This window comes from Rhinolophus sinicus, chromosome 16 (genome assembly GCF_057876585.1).
Source record: "Rhinolophus sinicus isolate RSI-liver-muscle chromosome 16, RSI-T2T, whole genome shotgun sequence".
Taxonomy (NCBI): Eukaryota; Metazoa; Chordata; class Mammalia; order Chiroptera; family Rhinolophidae; genus Rhinolophus; species Rhinolophus sinicus.
The window spans coordinates 79,018,126-79,044,625 of NC_142516.1; the positions used below are offsets into that span (position 1 = coordinate 79,018,126).

At 37.1% G+C, this 26,500-nt stretch overlaps 1 protein-coding gene across 5 annotated transcripts in view; it reads left to right on the forward strand.

The window, feature by feature from the left end:
- The window catches only part of SPIN1 (spindlin 1), a 69,769-nt gene that overhangs the window by 10,446 nt on the left and 32,823 nt on the right, over positions 1-26,500 (forward strand). The window contains exons 2-3 of one of the 5 annotated variants that reach the window (XM_074330225.2): positions 3,188-3,320; positions 10,497-10,704. The exons of 2 other annotated variants lie outside the window; for them this stretch is intronic. In XM_074330225.2, coding sequence (XP_074186326.1) covers positions 10,653-10,704 — 52 coding nt within the window. In that variant the 5' untranslated portion in view covers positions 3,188-3,320; positions 10,497-10,652. The remainder of the gene's footprint in view (positions 1-3,187; positions 3,321-10,496; positions 10,705-26,500) is intronic. 2 more of the 5 variants (XM_074330224.2, XM_074330227.2) reach the window with 2 other exon arrangements.

Consider the following 26,500-nt stretch of genomic DNA (forward strand, 5'->3'; position numbering starts at 1 on the left):
TACCAGTTTCTGTTCCTGCTATAGCGAATACATTCTTGTGGCTCCCCATCTTCACCAATATTTGGCATTGTTGGTCTTTTTAATTTTAGTGGTTCCAGTGGATACGTAGTAGTAACTTACCCTGGTTCCTGCCTCCTAAGTTAGGTGTGGCCATGTGATTTGTCTTACGCAGTGATGTGAGCAGAAGAGACTTGTCACAAACTTAAGAGCAATGGCGAGATTAAGCAACTAAGATTTCTGGAGTTTTTAACCATAGCATACTTACTAACCTATCTTTTTTAAATAGATTTTATTTTTAAGAGCAGTTTTAGGTTCGCAGCAAAATAGAGCAGAAAGTACGAGTTCTCCTGTACTGTTATCCCACAGATGCACAGCCTCCCCATTCTCAGTGTGCTGTACCAGATTATACATTTATTACGATCGATGAACCTACGCTGACACATCATTATCATCCAAAGTCCGTCACAGTTTATATACTAGGGTTCACTTTTGGTGGTGTACTATATTCAGTGGGTTTAAACAAATTAAAAATATGTAGCCACCATTATAGTATCATACAGAATAGCTTCACTGCTCTGAGAGTGCTTTGTTCTCTGCCTATTTGTTTTTTACTGATTTCTAAATTCCATTGTGGTCAGAACACTATGTAATTAAAAGCTTATGAAATTTTCTGACGCTTTATAGCCCAACAGATCGATTTTTGTAAATGTCCTGTGTGTGCTTGGAAAGAATATGGTTTTTTATTTGTTGGGTGCTGTGTTTTATGTTTGTCAGTTCAGCTTGGTTAATCATGTTAAATTCTTCTACATCCTTATTCTGTTTTTCCTTTTCTTTTCAGTCTTTTGGTTTTATTGGTTACCAAAAGAAATGTACACATGTACTGTGGCGAGCCAGCCGCCACGAGTCGATCAGTACCTGAAAAGGGGAGTGGGAATGAAAAAAGACACTCACACAAATGATGATGCGATCGCGGACCCCAGTGATGCTGAAGCCACTAAGTTTATTCTGTCCCCAGAATTTATACATTCTGTGGACGTGCAGTTTAACAAGCACAAAAATGCATTACCTCATTAACAGTAAATCTTTAACTTTAGACACAGAAACTACAAAATAACTAAAACTCCCAAAAGCAATTATCCTTATCAATTGCCTTGAATAGCCATCAGTCTTCTGTGTCCGGGAACTGACCGCTCCCACCACATTCCTGAGCAGCTTGCAAGCACCCTCCAGATGCAGACAGAGACAATTGCCTCAGGGGGAAAAAATAGGTTAAGCATAAACCGAGCCATTCTGTTAAGGCTCAGAGTTAGCTGTAACCATGGCTCCCCACAATGTACTTTGCTTTTGCTTTTGTCTGTTTCTCCTCAGTTCTGGTTATTATTTTTGCTTTATATATTTTGAGGTTATGTTACTAGGTGCATACATGTTCAGAATTGTATATCTTCTCATGAATTCAGTCTTTTAAAATTGTGTCCCTCCTTAAGGGTAAAGTATAAATTAGAGGTAACGTTTTCTTAGCTTAATGTTAATGTAGCTGTATGTAATGTAGCTGTACTATCTTTGGTTAGTATATGTAGTGTATATATATTTGTACCCTTTTTTTCCTTCTTTAGGAAATTTTCCACCTTTACTTTTTTTTCAACTTTAAGTGTGTTTTTCCAGGACCCATCGACATTTAACAAAATAACAGACATTTGAGTTTAAATCTGTTACCTTAGTAATTGCTTTCTGTTTATTGTACCTGTTTTATGTGCCTTTTCCTCTCTTTTTTTGCCTTCCTCCGTGTGTTTAATTTTTATATTTTTCCCTCTTGAAAGTTACTAAAACATGCATCTTTGCATTATCAGAATCTAATATTTGGTTATTTCTTTTCCTGGGCACTTAACATTTATCTTATTTTCACTTGCATACCACTGTTGTAGTGTTAAAATTCTGTGTGTATTTTATCTTAAGATATTATTAATTTGTGCAGTCAATAGCCTTGTAGATTTACCCACTTTGCTCTTCGTTCCTTGCTGTAATTCCAACCCTTCCATCTTTAAATATTTTCCTTCTGCCTGAAGAATGCATTAGGTTTCCCACCTGTTGTGTGATTGCTGATAGTGAATTCTCTGAGTATGTGTTAGTCTAAATATGTCTCAAATTGATCTTCCTTTTTGAAGGATATTTTTGATGTATACAGAATCCTAACTTGTCAGTTTTCTTCTAAGGCATTGAAAGAAGTTATTGAATTACATCCTCAGCTTCTATTCTTTCTGGAAGATAGGTAAACTGCCAGTTTAATATTTGCTCCCATGAATGGAACCTCTTTTTTACTTCAGACTTACGATTTTTTTTTCAATAGTTTTACTATGATGTGTCTGTATATATTTTTTTATTTTGTGTTTATAGGTCCAATTGAACCTGTGGTAATGCCTTTTATTGTTTTGAAAAGTTTGCAGGCATTATGTTTTAACATGTTTCTGGTGCCCTGTCCCCTACCCTTTTTGAGAGCCCATTTTAATGCGTGTTAGCCTTCCCAGTCTTTTACCTCTCCATGCTTCATTCTGGATATTTTCTTCTGATCTCTCTTTCACTATTTTTTTTTTTTAAACAAGATTAGCCTGCTGTTAACCTCATCTGTTGAGTTTATTGGGGTTTTTTTGTTTCAACTTTTGGAAAATCTGATTCTTTGATCGTTTTCTACCAAAGTTTTCTATCTTATGTCTTATCTTTTTGACCATAATACTTATACAACTTTCTAATTTTTTTCGTTTAATAATTTTCGTTATTTCTGTACTCTCCTTCCCCCAGTTTTAAATTGTGATTTTGCCACTGCGATAATTGGCGCCCCTATGGGTCTGCTTTTTGTGGTTTCTTATTTTGTTGTTTCGGCAAGTTTTTATTTTGTCTCCTTGTGGATTAGATTGTGCATGTGTGCATATGCAGGAGATTACGTTTTCAAAATTATTTGAAATAATTGGGGTTTAGGATGATATTCCTAGAGTGGATATATGCTTGCTTCTGCCAGGCATCTGAGGGAGTGGACAGTCTGAGATCACCTCAGTTCAGTTTTAGGGTAAAGATGAGTTGTAGCTGGGCTGCAGTTCTTAGCCTGGCTTCTTACAATTCCTCCAGTCTCCTGCAAGCAATTTAGGATTCCAGCTCCTGTGACATGAGTTCACCAGTCCTCTCCTTCCTTTGGTAGGTCCTGGTGCTCGCCTCTGGCCCCACACCTTTCAAAGCTGTCAGCCTTTCAGCCGTCCCTTAACACTTGGCAGTTGCTCTCGGGCGTAAAAGTGGTTCGAAATGTGGCGTTTACTTCCCTAGATCGTGCCTTTGTGAGTACTACTATTTTTAAGTTCGTTGAGGCCTTCAAGCATAGTTTTAGTGTATGTGTCAGTGTAAAATTTTTGTCTTGGAAGTTTTCGATCATATGCACAAGTCAAGAAAATAGTGTAAAACAACCCCCTTTGTTTCTTTGACACCACTCCAGTGATGTCTGTCTTTCTGGCTTTGAATGCTTCCTGGCTTCTGCCAGGCATGACAGAGGTGTTCTAGGCTTCTCATTTCCCACCTCTGACTTGGAATTAGCCATTCCAGTAAAGAATCCTGGTTCCTGGTAGTTTCTGTTAGGGGTGTTCTTTTAGATTTCAGTTTGATTTTTTTTAGCTTTCAGGAGAGTAGCTAAATTATTAGTTCATCCCTACCAGGAGTTCATTTTTAGCATTGGTGTCTGCAGGTGGCGTTTGAAGACCCAACATGGATTCATAGTTGCTTGTTACCAGTGGTTTTAGGCTTGTTACCAGTGGTTTTAGGCGGGGGTTGTTAGGCCATGGACCTTTTGGCAGTCTGAAACCTATGGGTACTTTCCGAGAATGTTTCTGAATACAATAAATAAAATACAAGGGATCACAAAAGAAATCAATTATTTTTAAATAGTTATAAAATTATGAAAACAAGTTTAATGTAGTAACGTGACTTTAGTAATGTTAAGTGACTATTGTTAACATACAGATAAAAATTTTATATATTAAGATATTAAAATGACAAGTTTTGATGCTTATCAAAAAGTATATTGAGATGGTCTCTGACTTATCCCCTTTCACATATTGACCAACAAATAATTGATAATAGCCAATACTAGAGAGCATTGTAGATCTGTGTGTCACTGCAGTGCAGTTCTGACACCCTAGCTACTTAGGAGTGAGGTCATATACTTCACAGGCTGAGGCACTGACCTCCAACAAAACTGCCCTCACTGCAGACACCAGCCACAAGCTTGGAGTTCCCCAGGCCACACACATTTCTGACCAGCTGGCTACAAATTTGGGGTTCTCATGACCCTCTTAGGTTCAACAATTTACTAGAACTCACAGAACTCAAGAAAGTGCCATATTTATGAATTACAGTTTTATTATAGCAGAAAAAGATCCAAATCAGGACCAGCCAAAACAAGAAACACGTATGGTGAGGTCTGGGAGGGCCTCAGAAGCTCTAGTTCTCTTCCAGGGAGTCAGTCCCAGCACCCTCCTGAATGTGGGTGTGTAACAATAAGTAGAGTCAGTGCATTGTTGACCAAGGACGCTAACTCCAGCTTCAGTCTAGTTGAGGAGGGCGCAGCTCACTGGCCCATGTGGGAATTGAACCGGCAATCTTGATGTTCAGAGCTCGCGCTCTAACCAACTGAGCCATCCGGCCGCCCAGAGTCCTTTATTTTAATATTGAGGAGGTTTTAGGCAAAGGGACAGCCTATACTGGAGGCTTCTAGAATGTAATTTTTAGGTGCCATCCACTGAAGCATTTGTGATTGCACTTGCTGGTAAATTCTTCTAGGTACCTAGGAAGGTTTTGAGTTGTATTCCATTGCTTTTTCTTTCCAGATTTACAAAATCTAAAACCATTGACTCTGCCTCTGAATTTTTATTGTGAAAATTTTTAAGCATATAGAGAAGTTGAAGTAGGCTGTTGAACATCTGTATGCTCACCATCCAGATTCAGTAATTATAAATATTTTGTCATCTTAATCTGTTTTGAAAAATAATAACTTAGGAAATAGGTTACAGACTTTTGAACACCTACAGTAAGTCTGTGTTGCCACCAATTCCAAGTGTGGCTACTCTCCTCTGTCTGCTGTTTTCCCCCAAACTTAAAATGAAATTTCCTGTACATAGAAAACTTGAAACTGTAAGTGAATTATGTAAATGTACCCTCCATTGACATTCATTTGCTAATATTGTGCTGTATTAACATGTTTTGTTGTTAAGCTATTTGAAAGGTACAGTAAATTTCAGACATCATGAGACTTGTTAAAATAGGTATTTTTCTTTGTAACGCCAATATCATAATTGAGAAAATTATTTTTTTTTTAGTATTTAGGTCCTATTCAGATTTTATCCATATGTCCTTCATTTAGATATTTGTGATAACACATTCCTGTTACCATGTTGACCCCTCTGTGAAAACAACTGGAACACAACGTGTTGGCAGCCCGGCTTCAGCTTACACTTGCCGTGTTTGAACATCAGTGCTCCTGTGTACTTTTCACATTAGTGATCCAGGTGTCAGTACCTCTTTGGGACTTAGCATTTTTACTTTAATAGTTTTAGAAAGTTCTTTTTATAAACAGCGTTTGGTGATGACAGCTGGCAGCAAATATTTTGATATGTAATTTTTATTTTGTTTATTACTGCTTTTATATCTGAAATGTTGAAACACCATTTCTTAACCTTTTTGGATGGAGACAGGATACGGTGGCATTGATTTTTGTCGTGCCGTCTTCCTTTGTGGGAGCTATCTATGTGTTTTTAAAATAGGAAATTTATCTCAGCAATGCTACTTGCAATTTGTGTGACTGTGCGTGAGCTATTTTAACTTTTGTGAAGCGGTTTTTGAATTTCCAAAATAGAACAGTTATAGTTTGTGCTTTCTGGTGGTTGTGAGGAGCCTGTGAGTTGATCATGTACCACAGTGCACACACAGTGTGTACTTTGGGACACTTGTTTTTCTGCGAAAGTTTATGAGCATCTCGTGACCTTCTTTGAGAATTTTGAGTTTCAAAATTAAATTCAGGACTGCTGGGAAAATTTTGGGAGGCTGATAGACCAAAAAAGAGGCTAACAACTCCAGCATTTCTTCAAGAGTTTATTAAGGGAACTTCCATAGGAGGTGCGTCTTGAGGCGGAGGCAAGACAACATGGATATCCTCCTTGCCGCATGGCAGGTCCTGAGGAGTTATATAGGACAGGGCAGCCTGTGAAGGGTACTGCTGCGGGACCCACCCCAATAAGGCAGAATTCCTTATGTGCCTGCCCAGGGCAGGGCAGGGCAGCAGCCTGTGCCAGGAACCAGCACACCGTGGGGCATCGGGGAGGCGTTGGTCAGGCAGTCTCTGCTCTTGTCCCGATCTGGCTTGAGGGCTCAGCAGCAGTCATGTCATAGAACAGTCTCGCCTCCACAATGACGCATTTTAAAGATGATTTAGTGAAATTGCAAGGCTGGATAGTTAGCTATATTTAATAAAGATGGACTTAGCAAAGGGAAATCATGATCCCCCCCCTGCTTTTTATTATGAAAAATTTCAAATTGAAATAAAAGTTAAAAGAATAACAGTATGCTCTTCGCCAGATTCAAAATTATTTGCCATTTTCTCTTTATTCTTTGTGTATGTATCATTTTTCTGTGAACCTTTTGAAATTCACAGCAGACATTCTGAATCTACCTCTAGAAATTTCAACTTGTATTTCCTAAGAATAAGTACATTCTCATGCATAACCACAATGTAATTATCATGCTTTTAAAGGTTAATAATTCTATAATTTCATACACTAGCCCCTGTTTAAAATTCCCCATTTGTCTTAAATATTTCCAATAGCTTTTATTTCTCCATTTAGGGTTTAATTATTGTCTCCCTTTAGTTGCTTTTAATCTCGAGCAGTTATGTCTACCTTTTTTCATATGATAATGACTTTTTGAAGAGTATGGCTCACTGGTCTTGTAGAAACTTCTCACTTGCTCCTGTATCACCTGTATTTCTTGTAAACTGTAAATTAGCTCTAGAGTCGAGTAGATGTAGATACAGCACTTTGGACAAGAATGCGCTCTAAGTGATGCAGTGTCCTCCACGTCATATCACATCTGGAGCATGCGCCTCTGTAAAGTGTTCGTGCTCACTGTTAGTGGTGCTGAGTGGTTTGGTCCCTCCGTTGTCGTGAGGGAGCGTTTATCAGGTAATTGTGGGTCATCCTGTGGTGCTGTGCAGTATTGTTCTCCTCAGCCTAATGGGGGGTCTCTTCGGAATACAGGACTGTCTTTTTTTATGGCTTTGAAGTTAAGCTCCATTTAAGAACATTTTTTGTAATATTTGAAAAAACTTGTACGTATAATTCCTGCTATCCTAGAAGTGAGATTTTGCTATCAGCATGTAAAGTTTAAATTTTTCCCCCTCAGTTTGTCTTATTTACTAAATTAAGCACTTTAGTATAATAACTTAAGGTAAAAATAGTATGTTTTTTATAAAATGAAAAAATTAAGTTTTGCCCTTTCCAGTCAAAAGAGAGTGAGGTTTGTTTCAGGAAAACTCCAATTCATCTCAATTTTCAAAGCATTATATGGTAACTATTGAAGCAAAATGAAGCCACGGTTTCATTAGTTAGCAAGCTTCAGTGTTTTCCTTTCACTTAGTCTCTATACATTTCTTTCTGGTCTTACAGGAGTTGGGATAAGATTTGGCAGTTGGAATATTAATTGCAAGTCAAAAATGGAGGACTTTCATCTGAAGTTTTACGTTCTTATATTGTTCAAAAAAGCTCCTTGTGTCCTTCCCCCATTGCAACTCTTCAATTTATATCTTATACTGTAAAAACGTATTAACGAGTTCAACCTGAAAATTTTAACGCACAATAGAAAGTATTACCAAAATAAGCTTAAGTGTAGTGAGGAGAAAGCACACGCATAAGAATGGTGGTGGGCTAAATTCGTCTTGTTACAGAACCAATGTAATTTATTAAGGTAGGCTCTACATTGACATTTGTGTAGGTTAAAATATTCCTTAGTCTGAAGTAAATAGAAGTGGAGAAAAGGAGCGGTGTCATGGGACATTGTTTAAAGTTCGGAATTACATAATTTATTATATGCTGATGGGAATATTATAGTGGTAGGAGAGAAATTGATACAGAAGACAGAGATGGGATTGATAAAACAAGTGAAAGGATTGAATTTAAACAATCATGTTACTGTATCAGCAGGGGATAGCAATTAATGGTGAATTTGGTGGTGGGAAGGTGAGTAGTTCTCATTTGTTGGCTTCTGTTTTCCTAGCAGATAACAAGCTCATTTGCTGACATTGGGGTGGTATTCTTGAATGGTCACTTGAGGCATGAGATTATAAGTTTGCGGTTTTTCAGCCATAGTTACCAGCTTAAGTTGTAGGCATAGTAGGCAGGGAGTTGGGTTATGGTTTCGCCACCAAAGTGACAAGAAGAGGAGGGAGAAAATGGAGAAAAGCAAGGAAGTCACTGTAGTGGTTGACTGTCCATGGATCTCAGTCAGTCCCCAGGGTAGACAAGGGGACAAAGACAAAATGGTCACGATGGAGGTAATGGTTGCACCAAAGAATTGTTAAGCAAGGGGTGTTAGTTTTAAAAAGTGGAATGATCAGAGGTGGCACTGAGTGTTAGATGCTTGCAGCCAAGATTCCAGAGGTATTGCAGTCGTACAGGTGGTGAATGGTCGCTTGTGACAGGAGATAGGTGGCTGGAGGGGGCGGTCGTCTGAAGTAAGGATGTTGAAGAACTGAGGGGACAGGTTGTTGAAAGGATCACATGTTGCCAAGGCTGTGATGATAGTGGTAGAAAAACAGGTGCAGCAGGTACCAGAGTCCTCGGTGTGGGCAGATGACTAGAGGCCTGATAGGTACCTGGCTGCAGCCTAAAGGGGCTGCTGCCCTGCGAGTTCTGGCGCACAGGCCTCCCTGTGGGGGATTCAGGCAGGAGATAGTGTGTAAGTGTAGACAGTGGGGAGTACACACAACAGCACTGAGAGAGCTGCAGGGTGATGGGACACCTGACAGACTTCGCTAAAGGCAGACAGCCTTCCAGAAGACAGTGGAGAGTTTGCACAGACAGGGATGGTCCCAGGAGGTCAGGGGAGATCAGTGTGGGAGCCTTGAATGAGGGAAGCTGAGAGGTCTGGTGTTGAGCACGGCAGAGGGATGTAGGCTTGCGTGGCTGTTAGATGGACTCTTAGGAAAAGATGGGTTACCCGCCAGTTGTCCTGGCAGCACTGCCCTCGGCTTGGGGCCGTGAGGCAGGCTGGTGCAGCTCTTAGGAAGAGCACTTGGGACCTTGAACAGGAAAGAGTTACCTCCAGAAAAGATGCTGCTCCTGGGTTTTCATCAGAATTACCGTCACTTGAGACGCTATTTATGTTCCTTACTTACTTGTGTACTGTCTCTCTCCTCCTACCTAAACTCGAAACAGTAGGCATTCAGTGAATATTCATTGATGAATTATACAATCCATTCCCTTTTAAATCTATCATCTTTGAATAATAAAAGTTTTACATGGTTAAGAATTTTTACCAAACTAATTCCTCTCTTCCTCATTAATTAGGCTTTTTAATTATTTTAACTATTTTGTTACATTTTAGTCTCTAGAAAATTAATTCAGCATTGCCTTTAATTCTTAAACCTGTGAACACATGGCTATAAATTACAGACATTAAGACTAATACATGAGAACTGAATGTAGTCATGTGGGTTTTTGTGTTTTATGAGAATATGTCTCCATATATGTTTTACTATGTGGACTGAAACTGGAACCAAATTGGCTTAAATGATACACTGCTTCTATAAGATATCTTAACTTTTGCATGAGTGGAAGTTTCTTTGAGGCTCCTTCAAAGTTACTTGGTCTTTTCCTTTGTTTTCTGGAAGCTTGGGAGCAGAAAGTGAACTGTAAAGTCTTGTTGGCTGTAATTGTTTCTCTTGCCCAAGGCGCTGGCCTGCTGACCTTCCACTGAGCTGTGGCTCTGTCTTGAACTTGACTCCTGTGCTGTCTCCTCTCCAGCTGTTATTCCACCTTTCCTCCACCCTGACCTCACATGTCACCACCCCCATGCGATAGGTCTTTGTGTCCCACCAAGGAGGTGGGCCATTCATGCCAGTCTGAATTTCTTCTGGCACCCCAGCCAGCATCCACCCTTTTCTGACCTTGACAGCAGAATGGGTCGAGCAACTGTGGAGGAAGCCAGATACTATGCTGTGTCCTCTGAGGAACTGTACTTCGGGGCTTGCAAATGCCCCAGACCTACTCATGGAAGGGTCCAGCGCCTCCTTTTCTCTCTCACTGAGCTGTCCCAGGCACCCAGGTCTGAGGAAATAAAAGTTAATTGCTTCTGGGCAGGGTGCATTTTAGCTAATGTTATGTTTGAAATTTGATGTCACATTTGATGGCTTACTCGGATAATTTTGCTCTTGTGATGCTGTAGTAATGAACTATTATTTCACTATTTTACAGAGTGCTTATGATTTCACGTATTTTTGCTGAACTTGTAAAAGAGGCACTTGGATGATGGATTAACAAGAACATTGAAATTCTGTGCAGTTTCAAATTGGAGCATATTGAATTTTCACCCTAGTTCAGCAGCTCTGCTGCTCACTTAAATACAGATGAATGAAGACCCCATTCGGGAAGACACCTGGCCAGCGGTCCAGAGCTGATGCAGGTAGGCAGTGCAGTTCTCTGCATACCTTAGTGCAACAAACTGAAAAGAGGTGTAAAACTGAGGAATACTGTCACATAATTCCTAGTGGTTTGATCTTTTGAAAGCGTTGTGGTTTCCAGTATTTCATACACATACATGCGAAAAAACAGGTTTAGTTTTTTGAGAGGCGGGGGTCATAATTTTTGCCCAGTGGTCTCACCTTCTAGCAAGTTATAGATGGCCAATAAATTTAGCAAGTGAATGTAAATACCTAGTGAATAGGATTATAGTATGTAAAGGATTTGTCATTTCTTTTTGAAAGAAGTGACAGTGAGGCAACTAGATGAGTATTAGATTTAGTAAGATTTAGGTTATTTATAGCAATTTGAAGGGAAAAAGATAGATTCGGAGTTTTTGTATATTTGAAATAACTTTACTAGAATGAAATGCATGGAAATGACTATTTAATAGAAATTATTCTTATGTATGTGGCACACAGCTAATATAACTAGAAGTTTAGACTTTGTATGATTTTCATCTACCCCCAAAACAAAGATAAATTTTACAGGCTACACTATAAAATAGGTAAGTGATATTTTCTTTAGGACTCAGATTCTTTTCCTTTTCAAAAATACATTTGAGTGTTGAAAAAGTTTATCGTAACATTTTAAGGTTCTTTGATAAATGAGTTTGAGAGTTATGCTAGCAAAATTCTTAATCTGACAGAAATGGTTGCAGTGTGATTTAGAACTATTTCTTACGTTTATTAAATATAGTATTTGGAATTTTTTGTAGAAGAGCCACAGGGATTCTGAGTTTTAAGTACCCCTTATCTCTTTTTTATTTTAGTTTCTCTTTTAGAATGATAATATTGATGTAACTGTTCAATATTTGTCAGTAAGATTAATTTGTGGTAGTGATGACAGACTTCCAGTAAGGCATCTGAGAGTGTGCTATTCCAGTCCCATCTCTCCTGGGCTCTATCGTATTCTCATTAGCTGTATAAAAGAACACTGGCGCATTTTGTATCCTCTTGAACCTTGGGTTTTCTCATCTAAACAATGGGACTGTTAGGGTATGTGCCGGTACTTGTTGGGGTTATGAGAAATAAATGAGCGTATGTGTGTCAGGTGCTTAGCTGGGTGCCTGGCCCATTATAGCTGCTCTATAAAAGGCATTGTTCATCGTACTATTCACAAAAAAATATTTTTTATTTCATCTCATTAGTTGCAAAAATTGCTGTCAAGTTTTTGGTCAGTGAAGTGTCCCGTGTTGCTGTTATTTGAAATAGTAATTTTCCAAAGTTCTTTTTATGTACACCATTGCAAATTCTTCACTGATTTTGAAGTCACCTTGTTAGGAGAGCAAGCTGATGAAAGTGATGTGTCATGTGGTATAAGGAGCCAAAGGAGTTAAACCAAGAGACGTTAACTGTTTTCCAGGGAGAGGTTGTTAATCCTAGTCAGTATTTTGATCTTATATTTTCTTTTTGTTATTTCTCAGAGGATATGGCATAGGGCTAAAGACAAAGTGAGTACTCTGTAAATTCTAGTTGGTCTGTTAGACCATGAGGTCATGCTGTTTCTCACGGTTATGTGATAGATCCTATTTTAGAAAGATTGCTTACTCCTTTACAGTATTGTTTATAAAATTCTCGTAATCATTCTTCCTGTTACATAGACAAAGGCTCGTCGCTTTTAAATCCTTATATCAATAATGAATGTACCCATTTACAAATAAAAGACAGTTCATGAAAGGGGGGTTTCTTTCTCTTACACAACAGGAAGCCCAGGTAGGCATTCCAGAGTTGGTATGGAGGCTCAGCTCTGCCCTTAGGCTGGTGCCATCTCAAAGGTTAAAGCGCGGTGGCTTCAACAGGTCCAGCTCCTAGGCATCTCTTCCGTGGTGGGCCTTGGGGTAGCCGGGCTTCTTACATGAGGCTTCCAGAGGGAGTGTCCCAAAAGAAACAGGCACACCTGCGTGGTCTCTTCTGTCGGAGTCTCTGCTGTATTCTGCTCATTGAGGCACTCAAGGTGCCTGCCCAGGTTCAAGGGAGGGAGCATGTGCTCTGTGAATGGGAGGAGTGGCGGAGGATTTAAAACGCCTCTGTGGTAAATGGATTGGGCAGGCAAGTCCCGTACCTGACGCTGTGTTTGACGTAGTGTGAGTCAGAGATCAGTGTGAAAATTGAATTTTTACATTCTTTTTATATATCGCGTTCAACATAGTAGAGATTTCTATTTTAAAAATAACAGGTTTATTTATATAATTAGAATGGAATTTAATTGGTTACTAAAATAATAGTTTATATATATATCTAATGACATTGGGCAGCAAGTCTTATTATATAACTTTTTTCATTTATTTTTCCCCATGGCATTAGCCTCAATTTTTACTAGTTTACCAAAGGCTGCAATTTTTCTCCTTTAATGAAATACTTTAATCAGACGTATAGGTACAGGGAATGGTAATAATAGATACCCATGTACCTAACACTCAGATTTAACAACGAATTTTTGCTATATTTAATTCAAGTATTTTTAAAATGTTGATTTTATTTTTATCAAATTGATAAAAATTCAGTTAAAAATGTCAAGTTGTGCCAGAGATTTATAATAAAAAGTAAGAGCTCCATTAGTTGATTTTTTTTTTTTAACTTCCAAATTTTTTAATAATCTGAGTACACAAATTACTCTCTTTTTGGACAATTTTAGATATTATGTATTGACATCTGTTGAGGGTTTTGGCTTTTTCACATGACATCTCCTTTTGCCATAAGCCTCCTAATAAAGATCTTGGATAAAATTGTATTTATTATTTTTATTATAATTACTATATAATTACTATATAAATACTTTTGAGCCAAGTAATGCAGTATGATTACTTTTTTCTTTGTACAGCATTTTGTTTTTCCTGGAGTTTAGTGATTGCGTTATTCTTTTTATATTTGCTTAGATTTCTTTGCAACTTGGGAGTCTCTTAAACCCTCCGATAACTTCATAATAAAACTCCTCTCAGTATAATTTTCTGCATATTAAGTGCGATAGATAACTCATATGTTTGTGATTTTCTTAGAGTTTTTCTAGTGCCTTCTGTCCTTTTCTGATCTGTGTGGTTTGTGGTCTCCACCTGCTGCAACATCATCGCCCTGGAATTCCTTTTTCCTTGCATACTTTGGCTTCTTTTTGTTCCTGGATGCCAGGCCTTTCCTTTTTCAGTGTAGCCTCTCGCCTAGGGTAAGCATATACATCTTCAGAAGCTTCAGGAGTATGCAGCGAATGAGTTGGTTGTTAAAGCTGCAAGTGGAATGTTCATGCTCTTTTGTGCATGTTTGAAATTATCTCTTGTCTCTAATAATTTTTCAAAAATACATGTAGAAAATTAAGTTTTTATTGAGACCTTGCATCAACCTTGTCCTTATTCTACTCTTATGCTCAGTAAAGGATTCTAGGTTGGAAATGACTTTTCATTCAGAATTTTCCAGGCAGTACTCCATTCATTGTCTTTGAGATCCCAGTGTTGCTATTTGAGGAAGTTGGATGCCATTTTCATTTCTGAACCTTTGTCTGTGTCCAGTGGTTTTCCCCTCTTTACTAGAAACTTGAAGAATTGTCTTTTATGTGTTCTGAAACTTAACATTTATTCACATGTATTGTTTCAGGCTTTTCAGTCCTTGGATTCATCTTTCATGTGGAAATCTGTGATTTCTTTGAACATCTGTCATTATTTCTTTTGTCTCTGGAATACATGCTACCTGGATGTTATGCCTCTTAGGTCGTTTTTTTTTTTTTTTTTTTTTTTTTTTAACTTTACTAACAATTGTCACCCCAATAAACTTTAATTGAACAAAACAAAACAAAGCAAAACAAAAAGATAACTTATCGGTTAAAGAAATGTTTTTAAGGATATTTCCAAATATTTCAAATATTTTCTAATCTTATTATTAACTTATTTCAGTTGATAGCTTTTTTGTTAAGTGTACGGAGAGATAAAAACACCTCATGGCTAAACATCCTATTAATTAAATATTATGACAGGGTTGAATACAAATTACAAGAGTTTAAAGATTAAATACAGATTACAGGGATTTAAGACGTATGTGTTCACAATTGTTTTTAAATATAAGACAATTTGATTCTAGATCATATTAAGCCTAGATCAGTTCAAGATTTTTTTTTAACCTCCAGTTATTTCCATCATCCCATTCTTTCTGAGGAAGTTTACTAACTTTATTTTCCAACCTTAAAAAAATTTCAATAAACATTTTAAATTTCTAGGAGCTGTTTTTGTTGTTGTTGTTATTTCATGCATACAAGTAGCTTATGCTTCTGAGGCTGTAAGTTGTGGTTTTAAAAAGCGTTTCTTGAATTAGCTCAGCCTCTTATTTGTGTCTTTGTGTCTCTACTTTTACTCTGTTTCATCTGGAGGTTTTCCCTAAATCTCTTGTGATCTGAGGCAAGGCACAGAAAAGTTGATTGGAAGCTGTGTTTGTGAAGATGGGCATTGTTGTCTGGTGGACTTTACTTGCATTATCGGGGCCTCCACATGCCCATGTTCGTGGGTTTCTCAACAGATGAGATTTCACATTTCTTGCTTGTATGATGAGATTTCTTGATTTCTCCCTTAAAGTTATAAAGTCATACTCTTTTTCCATCTGTTGAAGTGGCACCCCCAGAGACCATTGCTGGTCATTCAAAGATGGACTTATTAAATTTGCTGAGCAGCAGGGAGAATGTCACCTTGACAAGCTTCCTAGGGAAACTTCACAAGAGGAAAAGGTGCTCAGCGGGGAGGAATGAGTGAACTGAGACATGGAGGCAGTGAGTGTGGTGTAGAGGCGCGTCGGTGAGTGTTTCTAATCCACGTGAGTTGCTGGAACAGACCTTGCTTGGTCTTTATCTTTGCAGTATCTGAGTTCACACAAAGTTAAGTTAAAAGTTGGTCATTTTGGAACATGTATCTGAATGAGCTTTTGTTAGAACAGTTTGAGTGTAATGTAGGTTTTCTTGCCCGTTACGGTTTAGTACAGTTTAAATAACTTGTGAGTCGTAGAACAGTTTGTTTCGTAAATGTGGCTCTATTTCTTTTCTAACTTCAATCAGTAGATAGATGTAGCTGCCTAGTAAAGGACCTTGTTCTGTTTTCTCTGGAAAATCTGTGATGCTTAGATGGGTGATATAATCCATTCTTGATGACAAACTGACATCCGCACCCAGTGGATGGATACACACCTTTTACTTGCATTTTCCATTTAATGGTATGTGTTGGTGACCACTCCTTAGGAGTATATAGAGATCTTCCTCATGGCTCTTGACACAATTGCATAGGATTCCATTGTGTTGGTGTATCATATTAGTTTGTTCAGTAGTCAGTTATTTGGACATTTGGGTTCTTTCTATTCTTCTGCTATTAGAAATAATAACTGCAGTCAGTAGGCTGGTCCATATGTCTTGCCAGAGTGTCGTTGGGATAGATTTCTAGCAGTAGAACTGAGTCACATTTTACATGCCTGTGTTATTATGTGAGATACCACCAGATCCCCCTCTGTGGGCTCTGGGCCAGTTTTCATTGCTACTGGCAGGCAGTATGTAAGTGTTTCTGTCTCCCATTGTCTTGACAGAGTAGTATGTTGTCAACTGCATGGATTTTTGTCCATCTGATGGGTGAGAAATGGTGTCTCAGTGTAGTTTTTAAGTGGGAGGCTGAATATCTTGTCTTACTTGTTTGTAAGGGCCTCTTTGTCCTTCCTTTATCTCACCCATTTTTCTTCTCTACTTTCAGAAGCTCTTTTTAAAAATGTCCGAGTTGCCAACCTTTGTGGTATGAGTAATGTATCTCCCTACTCTGTGGTGTCAGCCACTTGGAGATAACCCTCCTTGAGTCCCTGTTCTCTTGCTCTTCTGTGTGGGTTTCAGCCGACTTCCTGTTGGACTCCTGCACTTCTGGGTTTTATCTGTGGTTTCTCAGCACCTGTGTGTTTATGTTTTTCTCTCTAGTTTTCTGAAGAGTATCCTGCAATAACTTTGAGAGAAGATTGTGTGAGATGTAATTCTGAATGCATACACGAATGTAAATGTCAATTGTAATTTAGCTGGGTACAGGGTTCAAATCATTTTACCTCAACTTTGAAGGCATCACTTACCTCTTGTTGCCTAGCCCAGTGTTCATGATGGAAAAATAAGTCTGGTACCTCTTCATTTCTTTAAAGGATTTTAAAAAAATACACTTCATTTTCTTAGAGCAGTTTTAAGTTGACAGCAGAATTCGGCAGACAATTTCTCATACACCCCTTTCCTCTCCCTACCCTTCCCCACTGGTAGAGTCCCACACCAGACTGTATATTTGTGACTGTATGTTTGTGACACATGTATGCTGTGACATAATTGTCACTTAGAATCCATAGTTTACCTTAGGGTTCTCTCTTGGTGTTTCACATTCTATGGATTTTGACAAATGTATAATGCCATGTATCTACCATTACAGTGTCACACAGAACAGTTTCACTGCCCTAAAAACTTCTGTGCTCTGCCTATTCATCGCTATGTCCCCTTAACCCCGGCAATCAATGACTTTTTTTTTTCCATTTTTCAGTTACAGTTGACATTCAGTATTATATTAGTTTCAGGTGTACAGCATAGTAATTAGACATTTGTATAATTTACAAAGTGATCCCCCGATAAATCCAGTACCCTCTTGACACCATGCATAGTTATTACCACATCATTGACTATATTCCCCATACTATACTTTCCATCCCCGTGACTGTTTTGTAACTGCCAATTTGTACTTCTTAATACCTTTAACCACTGAGTTTTTATTGTCTTCATAGTTTTATCTTTTCCAGGGTGTCATAGTGAGAATCATACAGTAAGTAGCCTTATCAGATAGGCTTCTTTCTTGGTAATATGCATTTAAGATTTCTCAGTGTTTTTTCATGGCTTTTTAGCTGATTTCTTTTTAATACTGAAAAATATTTTGTCTGGATGTAGTGCAGTTTATGCAGTTACCTACTAAAACACTTCTTGGTTGCTTCCAACTTTTGGCAATTATGCATGAAGCTTCTGTAAACATCCATGTTCTGTATTTGTGTGGACATGGTTTCAAGTCCTTTGGGTAAATGCCAAGGAGTGTAATTGCTGGATCATATATTAGGTTGGTGCAAAAGTAATTGTGGTTTTTGCAATTATTTTTAACCTTTAAACCACAATTACTTTTGTACAAATCTAAGTATATTTAGTTTTATAAGAAACCACCAAATTTGCATTCCCACTGGCATTGAGTGAGAGTTCCTGTTGCTCTCCATCCTGTAGCATTTGGTGTTGTCAGTCAGTGTTTTGGATTTTCACCATTCTAATAGGTGTGTAGTGGTACCTCATTGTTTTGAGTTTGCATTTCCTTGATGACATACCACATGAAGCATCTTTTCACATGCTTATTTGCTATCTGTATATCTTCTTTGGTGAAGTGTCTGTTAAAGTATTTGGTTCATTTTTTAATCAGGTTGTTTTATTTTTCCTTTTTTTCATTATTGGGGAAGGGCAACAGGACTTTATTGGGGAACAGTGTGTACTTCCAGGATTTTTTCCAAGTCAAGTTGTCCTTTTAATCGTAGTTGTGGAGAGCGCAGTTCAGCTCCAGGTCCGGTTGCCATTGTTAGTTGCAGGGGGCGGAGCTCACCATCCCTTGTGGGAGTCCAGGAGTTGAACCGTCAACCTTGTAGTTGAGAGCCCACTGGCCCATATGGGAATCGAACCGGCAGCCTTCTGCGTTAGGAGCATGGAGCTCCAATCGCCTGAGCCACCAGGCTGACCCAATCAGGTGGTTTTCTTATTGCTGAATTTGAAGAGTTCTTTTGTATTTTGGATAGTAGTCTTTCTTCAGATGTTTTTTGCAAATACTTTCTCCTAGTCTGTGGCTTGTCTTACTCTCTCGACAGTGTCTTCCACAGAGCAGAAGTTTTTCATTTTAATGAAGTCCAGCTTATCAATTATTTCTTTCATGGATAGGCCTTTGATGTTGTATCTAGAAATTCCTCAATATAACCAAGGTCTTCTAGATTTTGTCCTATGTTGTCTTTTAGGAGTGTTATAGTTTTGCATTTTATACTTAGGCCTGTGATCTATTTCGAGTTAATTTTTGTGAAGGATGTACAGTCTGTCTACATTTTTTTTTTTTTCCCACATGTGGATGTCCTGTTCCAGCACCATTTGTTGAAAAGACAATCTTTTCTTTGTTGTATTGTCTTTGCTTCTTAGTCAAAGATCAAAGATCAGTTGATGACTGTATTTATGGAGTCTATTTATGGGCTCTAGTCTCTTCCATTGATCTGTTTGTCTACTCTTTCACCAATAAGAGTAGACAAATAGCTCTTCCGTTGTGATTAGCGTAGCTTTATAGGAAGTCTTGAAGTCTAGTAGTATCGGTCATCCAACTTTTTTCTACTTCACTGTTCTGTTGGCTATTCTGTGCCTGTTGCCTTTCCTTACAAACTTCAGAATCAGTTTGTTGATACATCCACAAAATCATTTGCTAGGATTTTGATTGGGATTGCGTTGACTCTGTAGATGAAGTTGGGAAGAACTGACTTCTTGATAGTGTTGTCTTTACCATCTATGAATATGGAATATCTGTCCATTTATGTAGTTCTTTGATTTCTTTTATCAGTTTTGTAGTTCACCTCATATATATCTTGCATATATGGGATGTGAAGTGATATCCCCTCTTTTATTTCTCATTTTAATGATTTGTATCTTATCTCTTTAGTCTTAGTTATCCTGGCTAGAGATTTATCGGTTCTGAGCTTTTCAAAGAACCAGCTTTTGATTTCATTAATTTTTCTCTGTTGATTTCCTGTTTGAAATTTTACTGATTTCTGTTCTAATTTGTATGATGTCTTTTCCTCTGCTTACTTTGCATTTAATTTGAGCCTTTTTCTAGTTTCCTAAGATGGAATTTAGATTTTTAAAAAATTTTTTAGATCATTCCTGTTTTCCAATATACGCATTCAATGGTATAAATTTCCCTTTAAGGACCACTTTCTCTGCATCCCCCAAATTGTGGTAAGTTGGATTTTTATTTAGTTCAAAATGTTTTTCAGTTTGTCTTGAAATTTCTTCTTTGAACCATGTATTTAGAAGTGTGTTGTTTAATCTCCCAAGTAGTTGGGATTTTCCAGCTATCTTTCTGTTATTGAATCTAGTTTAATTCCGTTGTGGTCGGAGAACATGTGTGGTATGATTTTTATTCTTTTAAGTTTGTTAAGGTGTATTTTATGGTCTAGAATGTGGTCTATCTTGGTGAATGCTTCATGGGAGCTTGGGAAGAAGGTGTATTTTGCTGTTGCTGGATGAATTAATTATTCAGTAGATGTCAGTTATAACCAGTTGATTGCTGGTATTGTTCAGTTGAACTATGTCCTTACTGATTTTCTGCTTTTTAGATCTGTCCATTTCTGACAGAATGGTATTGCTCCAGCTATGATAGTGGGTTCATCTATTTTTACTTGTAGTTCTGTCAGTTTTGCATCCTGTAGTTTGATGTCCTGTTGTTAAGTTATGTACACATTAAAGATTGTTACGTCTTATTGGAGAATTGATACCTCTGTCATAATGGAATGCCTCTCTTTATCCCTGATGGCATTTCTTGTTTTGAAATCTCTATCTGAAATGAATACAGCTAGTCCCGCTTTCTTTTGGTCATTGTTAGCATAGTATATCTTTCTCCCATTTATTTATTTTTAGTCTAAATGTAACTTGTATTTAAAGTGAATTTCTTGTAGATAGCATACAATATGGTCTTGTTTTTTGATGGCCTATGACAGTTTCGCTCTTTTTTTTAATATATTTTTATTGGTGTGTTTAGACCATTGACATTTAAGTTGATTATTGGATTAGTATTTGCCATATTTATTACTGTTTTTTATTCCTTACTCTTATTTTCTTTGAATTTTTGACATCACTCTTTATCTGCCTTTTACAGTTTTACATTGAGCATTTTACATGATTGCATTTTTTTCTCTTAGCATATCAATTATAGTTGACCCTTGGACAGTGTGGGTTTAAACTCTGCAAGTCCACTTTATGTGGATTTTTTTTTTTACTAAATGTTGTAAATGTATTTTCTCTCTCCTACGGTTTTCTTGATAACATTTTCTTTTCTCTACATTACTTTATTGTAAGAATATAGACTATAATATATATAACATAAAAGTATGTGGTAACGACTGTTTATGTTATTGGTAAGGCTTCTGGTCAACAGTAAGCTATTTACTAGTTAAGTTTTGGGGGAGTCAGAAGTTAAAAGTGGATTTTTGACTGTGTGGAAGGTTAGCTTCCTCCGCACAGTGTTGTTCAAGGGTCAACTCTATACTTTAATTAAAACAATTGTTTTTTTTTTTTAGCCCTAGAGTTTGCAATACAAATAGTTTATAACTATTCCAAGTCCACCTTAAAATAATCCTGTAGTGCTTCCTTCCTTCACTGATAGTGAGAATACCTTATAATACAAAATATTCTAAATTCCTTCTCTCGTTCTCCATTTACTAATACTATTCTGAACAAAATATCAGTTCGATTATAGCTAAGAAAAATAAAAGTTTAACTTCACTTATTCCGTATATTGGCTATTGTAAATAATACTGCAATGAATAGAGGGGTGGGTGCATTTGTCTTTTCAAATTAGTGTTTTGGATATCTTTGGATAAATACCCAAAACGTGGGATTGCTGGGTCATATGGTAATTCCATTTTTAATTTTTTGAGGAACCTCCATAGTGTTTTCCGCAGTGGTTGCACAAATTTGCAAATCCTACCTATCTAGTACACGAAGGTTCCCTTTTCTCTGTGTCCTTGCCAGCACTTGTTTGTTTTATTGATGATAGCTATTCTGACAGGTGTGAGGTGATATCTCATTGTGGTTTTGATTTGCATTTCCCTGATGATTAGTGATGTTGAGCATTTTTTCATATGTCTGTTGGCCATTTGTATGTCCTCTTTGGAGAAATGGCTATTCAGGTCCTCTGCCCATTTTTAATTGGATTTTTTCCCCCTGTGTATGTTAAGCTGTATGAGTTCGTTATATATTTTGGATATTAACCTGTTACTGGATGTATCATTTGCAAATATCTTCCAATTCAGTAGGTTGTCGTTTGTTTGTTTGTTTTGGTTGGTTTCCTTCACTGTGCAAAAAGTTTTTAGTTTACTTTTTCTTTTGTTTCCCTTGCCTGAGGAAATATATCCCAAAAGATATTGCTAAGAGAAATGTCAAAGAATTTACTGCCTATGTTTTCTTATAGGAGTTTTATAGTTTCAGGTCTTACATTGAAAGCTTTAATCCATTTGAGTTTATCCTTTGTATATTGTAAGGAAGTGATCTAGTTTCATTTTTCTGCATGTTTCTGTCCATTTTTCCCAATACCATTTATTGAAGAGACTGTCTCCACCCCATTTTATTTGTAGGCTTGTCTCCTTTGTCATAGATTGACCATACAGGCCGTGGGTTTATTTCTGGGCTTTATTCTGTTACATTGATCTATGTGTATGTTTTTATGCCAGGACAACACTGTTGATTACTGTATCCTTGTAGTGTAGTTTGATACCAAGTAGCGTGATACCTTCAACTTTGTTCCCCTTTATCAAAATTGCTTGGGCTATGTGGGATATTTTGTGGTTCTGTGTAAATTTTAGGATTATTTTGTTTGAATTCTGTGAAAAATGCCACTGGTATTTTGATAGGGATCGCACTGAATCTATAAGATTGCTTTGGGTATTATGGACATTTTAATGTTAATTCTTCCTATCAATGAGCATTGTATATGCTTCCGTTTATTTGTATTTCCTTCAGTTTTTCTCTTCAGTATCTTACAATTTTCTGAGTCTAAGTTGTTTACTTCCTTGGTCAGATTTATTCCTAGGTTTGTTTATTTTATGCAATTGTAAATGGTATTATCTAAATTTATCTTTCTTATACTTTGCTATTGATGTATAATAACTGATTTCTGAATATTAATTTTGTATCTTGCTACTTTACTGAATTCATATATCAGTTATAATAGTATTTTGGTGGAATCTTTAGTTTTCTCTCTATATATTATCATGTCATCTGCAAACAGTTTTACTTCTTCCTTTTCGATTTGGATGCCTTTTATATATATTTTTTTGTCTGATTGCTGTGGCTAGGACTTCAGTACTATGTTGAATAAAAGAGGTGAAAGTGGACATCCTTGTCTTGTTCCTGATCTTAATGAAAACGGTTTTAGCTTTTCAACGTTGAGTATTATATTAGCCGGGGGTTTGTCGTATATGGCCTTTATTATCTTGAGGTACGTTCCCTCTATTCCCACTTTGCTGAGAGTTTTTATTGTAAATGGATGCTGGATTTTGTCAAATGCTGCTTCGACATCTATTGATAAGGTCATAAACAAAAGGTTTTAGCCTTCCTTTTGTTTATGTGGTGTATTACATTAATTGACTTGCAGATATTGAACTAGTCTTGCATCCCAGGAATAAATCCCACTTGATCGTGGTGTGTGATCTTTTTAGGATATTGCTGAATTCACTTGGCTAATATTTTGTTGAGGATTTTTGCATTTAGATTCATCAGGGATATTGGCCCCTAATTTGTTTTTTTTCTTTATAATTGTCAGCCTTTGGAATCAGGGTAATGATGGCCTCGTAAAATGAGGTTGGGAGACTTCTATTCTCTTGAAGTTTTTGGAATAACTTGAGAAGGATAGGTGTTAATTCTTCGTTAAATGTTTGGTAAAATTCACCTGTGAAGCCATCTTATCCAGGACTTTTATTTGTGGGGAGTTTTTGATTACTGATTCAGTTTTGTTAGTGGTAATTGGTCTGTTCAGATTTTCTGTTTTGTAATGATTGAGTCTGGAAGATTGTATGTTTCAAGGACTTTATACATGTTTTCCAGATTGTCCGATTTGTTGTTGGCATATAATTCTCCCTAGTACTTTTTTTTTTTTAATAATCCTTTGCATTTTGTGGTGTCGATTGTCACTTCTCCTCTTTCATTTCTGATTTTATTTACTTGGGTGCTCTCTTTTTGTCTTTATGAATCAGGTTAAAGGTTTATCAATTTTGTCTATTTTTTCAAAGAAACAGTTCTTGGCTTTATTAATTTTTTTTTTTTTTTTGTATTTTTTTAATACCTTATTTCATTTATTTCCACTATAATCTTTATTTCCTTCCATCTGCTCACTTTGGGCTTTGTTTGATGTTCCTTTTCTACTTCCTTTAGGTGTAGGATTAGATTGTTTATTTGAGGTTTCTCTTGTTTCTTGAGTTAGGCCTGTATGGCTATGAATTTCCCTCTGAGGATTGCTTTTACTATGTTCCATAGATTGTGGGTCGTAGTGTTTTCCTTTTCATTTGTCTCAGGTACCTTTTGTTTTCTTCCTTGATCTTATAAACCCATTCATCGTTTAATAGCATGTTTTTAATCCTCCATGGGTTTTGTGTGTTTTCCAGTTTTTTTCTTGTAATTGATTGCTAGTTTCATACAGTTGTTGTCCGACAACATGCTTGATATGATTTCAGTCTTCTTAAACTTATTAATACTTGTTTGATGGCCTAATATGTGGTCTGTCTTAAAAAAATATTCCATTTGCATATTCTGAAAAGAATGTATATTCTGCTGCTTTGAGGTGGAATATTCTAAAAAAAATACCAATTCAAATCATCTGGTATAAAATGTCATTTAAGGTTGCTGTTTCCTTGTTGATTTTTTTTGTCTGAAAGATCTGTGTTGTAACGATGAGCAGGGAAAAGAAAGAGGAGCACACGCTAGAGTGGGACTAATTGATTTATTTAGCAATCTCTGATCAATTTATTTAGCAATATGTAATAGCAAAAGACAAATGCAATTAATAGAATGTGCTAATGAGAGAAAGTAAAGGTGGTTAAGACTAAACTATACACATTGATACCAATGTCACGTCAAAGGAGTACACATACATATAAGTTTAAGAGATCCCAACACATGTTTACTATTGATCAAAAATCACTTGGCTAAATACACAAATAATATCAATAAGGAGTATTTAAATGCAGTAATAAACTCTATAGGAGAGCAACTATTACAGTAGATGCCAAAAGCTCACCAAACTGTGGGGAAACAACAGTGGAAAGGTCAGGAATCAAAACCTTGTCAGGTCTTTGGCTGGAAAACTGAAACGGCTCCTGATACTGCAAGCTGCATACAAGTTTCCAAAATGCTAACAAGTTCCCAGGAATGCCGTTGCTGTTGCTGTTGCTGGAAATTAGGGCGTCTCCTGATGTTACAAGCTGCAAGCTGTATACAAGTTTTCAAAATGCTAACAAGTTCTTAAGAAGGCTAACCGTGGGGAGCAACACTGGAGAGCTGGGGAATGAACCAGTCAGACCTCCCCAGGTCCGTGCCTGGAAGTTGGGGCATCTCCTGATGCTATAAGCTGCATGTTGCATACATGTTTCCAAAACGTTAGAATGAAGAATCACCAATGACAAATGACGAAACTACAGTGCCAACTGAGGTCTGTCTTATATATTTTTTCAGATGTACCTTAGAGCCAACCTCCTTGTTCCTGCCTCCCTCTCAGGGAATGGCCAGTTCCGGGAGGGTTCCGTAGTTACTGTGATAACAATATTGTTTATCCGGTTGAAGGGCCAGTTCATTCGGACAAACAATACTTATTCTTGCCTGGGACCATCGGCCCAAGGCCTTCGAAAGCCTGGCAATGTGCCTGTCACGTCATTCTGATATAACTTAGTTACTTCTTCACCTCATCTGATGCAGGCGAAACAGACAGAAAGACTCTTCATCACCTCATATCTCCCCTGCCTGGAATGAGATGAGGGAGAATTTTCTTAACCCTAAACTAACCAGCACGTCCCATGCAATCTCTCATGTGAGGGACCAAAAAGCTAACAGACAAAAGCTTACATCAGCCAATGAAGGCAAATTTTTCTAATATTTTTCCCACATATGTCAATGGGGTGTTAAAGTCCCCTAACTATTATTGTCTTACTGTTTGTCTCTTTCTTGTGTCCCATCAATATTTGCTTTAGAGTATACATATATGCCCTCCGATATTGGGTGCATAGATGTTTACAAGAGTTAAATTCTTGTGAATTGATCCCTTTATTATTACAAAATGTCCCTCTTTGTCTTTTATTACAGCCTTTGTTTATAAAGTATTTTGTCTGATACAAGTTTTGTTATCTCCGCTTTTTATTTTTTTGCTTCTATTTGCATGAAATATCTTTTTCCACCCACTTACTTTTAGTGTGAGTTTCTTGATATTGGGTCTCTTGTAGGCAGCATATGTACAGGTGGTGTTTTTTAATCCATTCAGCCACCTTATGTCTTTTGATTGGAACATTTAGTCCATTTACATTTAAAGTAAATATTGATAGGTACATAGTTATTGTCATTATATTATTTCCTGATTGTTTTTGTAGTTCTTCTCTGTTCTTATTCTCTTTTGTATGTACATGACTTTTTGTAGTGTAGTGTTTGGATTCTTTTACTGTATATTCTCATAAATTTTTGGTTTGTGGTTACCGTGTGCTTCCTGTATACAAGCTATGTTTATAGCAGTCTACTTAAAGTTGATGGTCACAGAAGTGTAAATATATTAAACTTAACTACAATTTTTATTCATCCCCTGAACATTCATGGTTTTGTCATTATTTTTTACTTATTTTTTGTGTGTGTGTGTGTGTATCCCTTAATTGTTGGAATTACCCCTGATCTTCCTATTTTTGTGTTTCAACCTTTGTACTAGTTTTATAGCTGGTTGATCCACATCTTTTACTAAGTGTTTG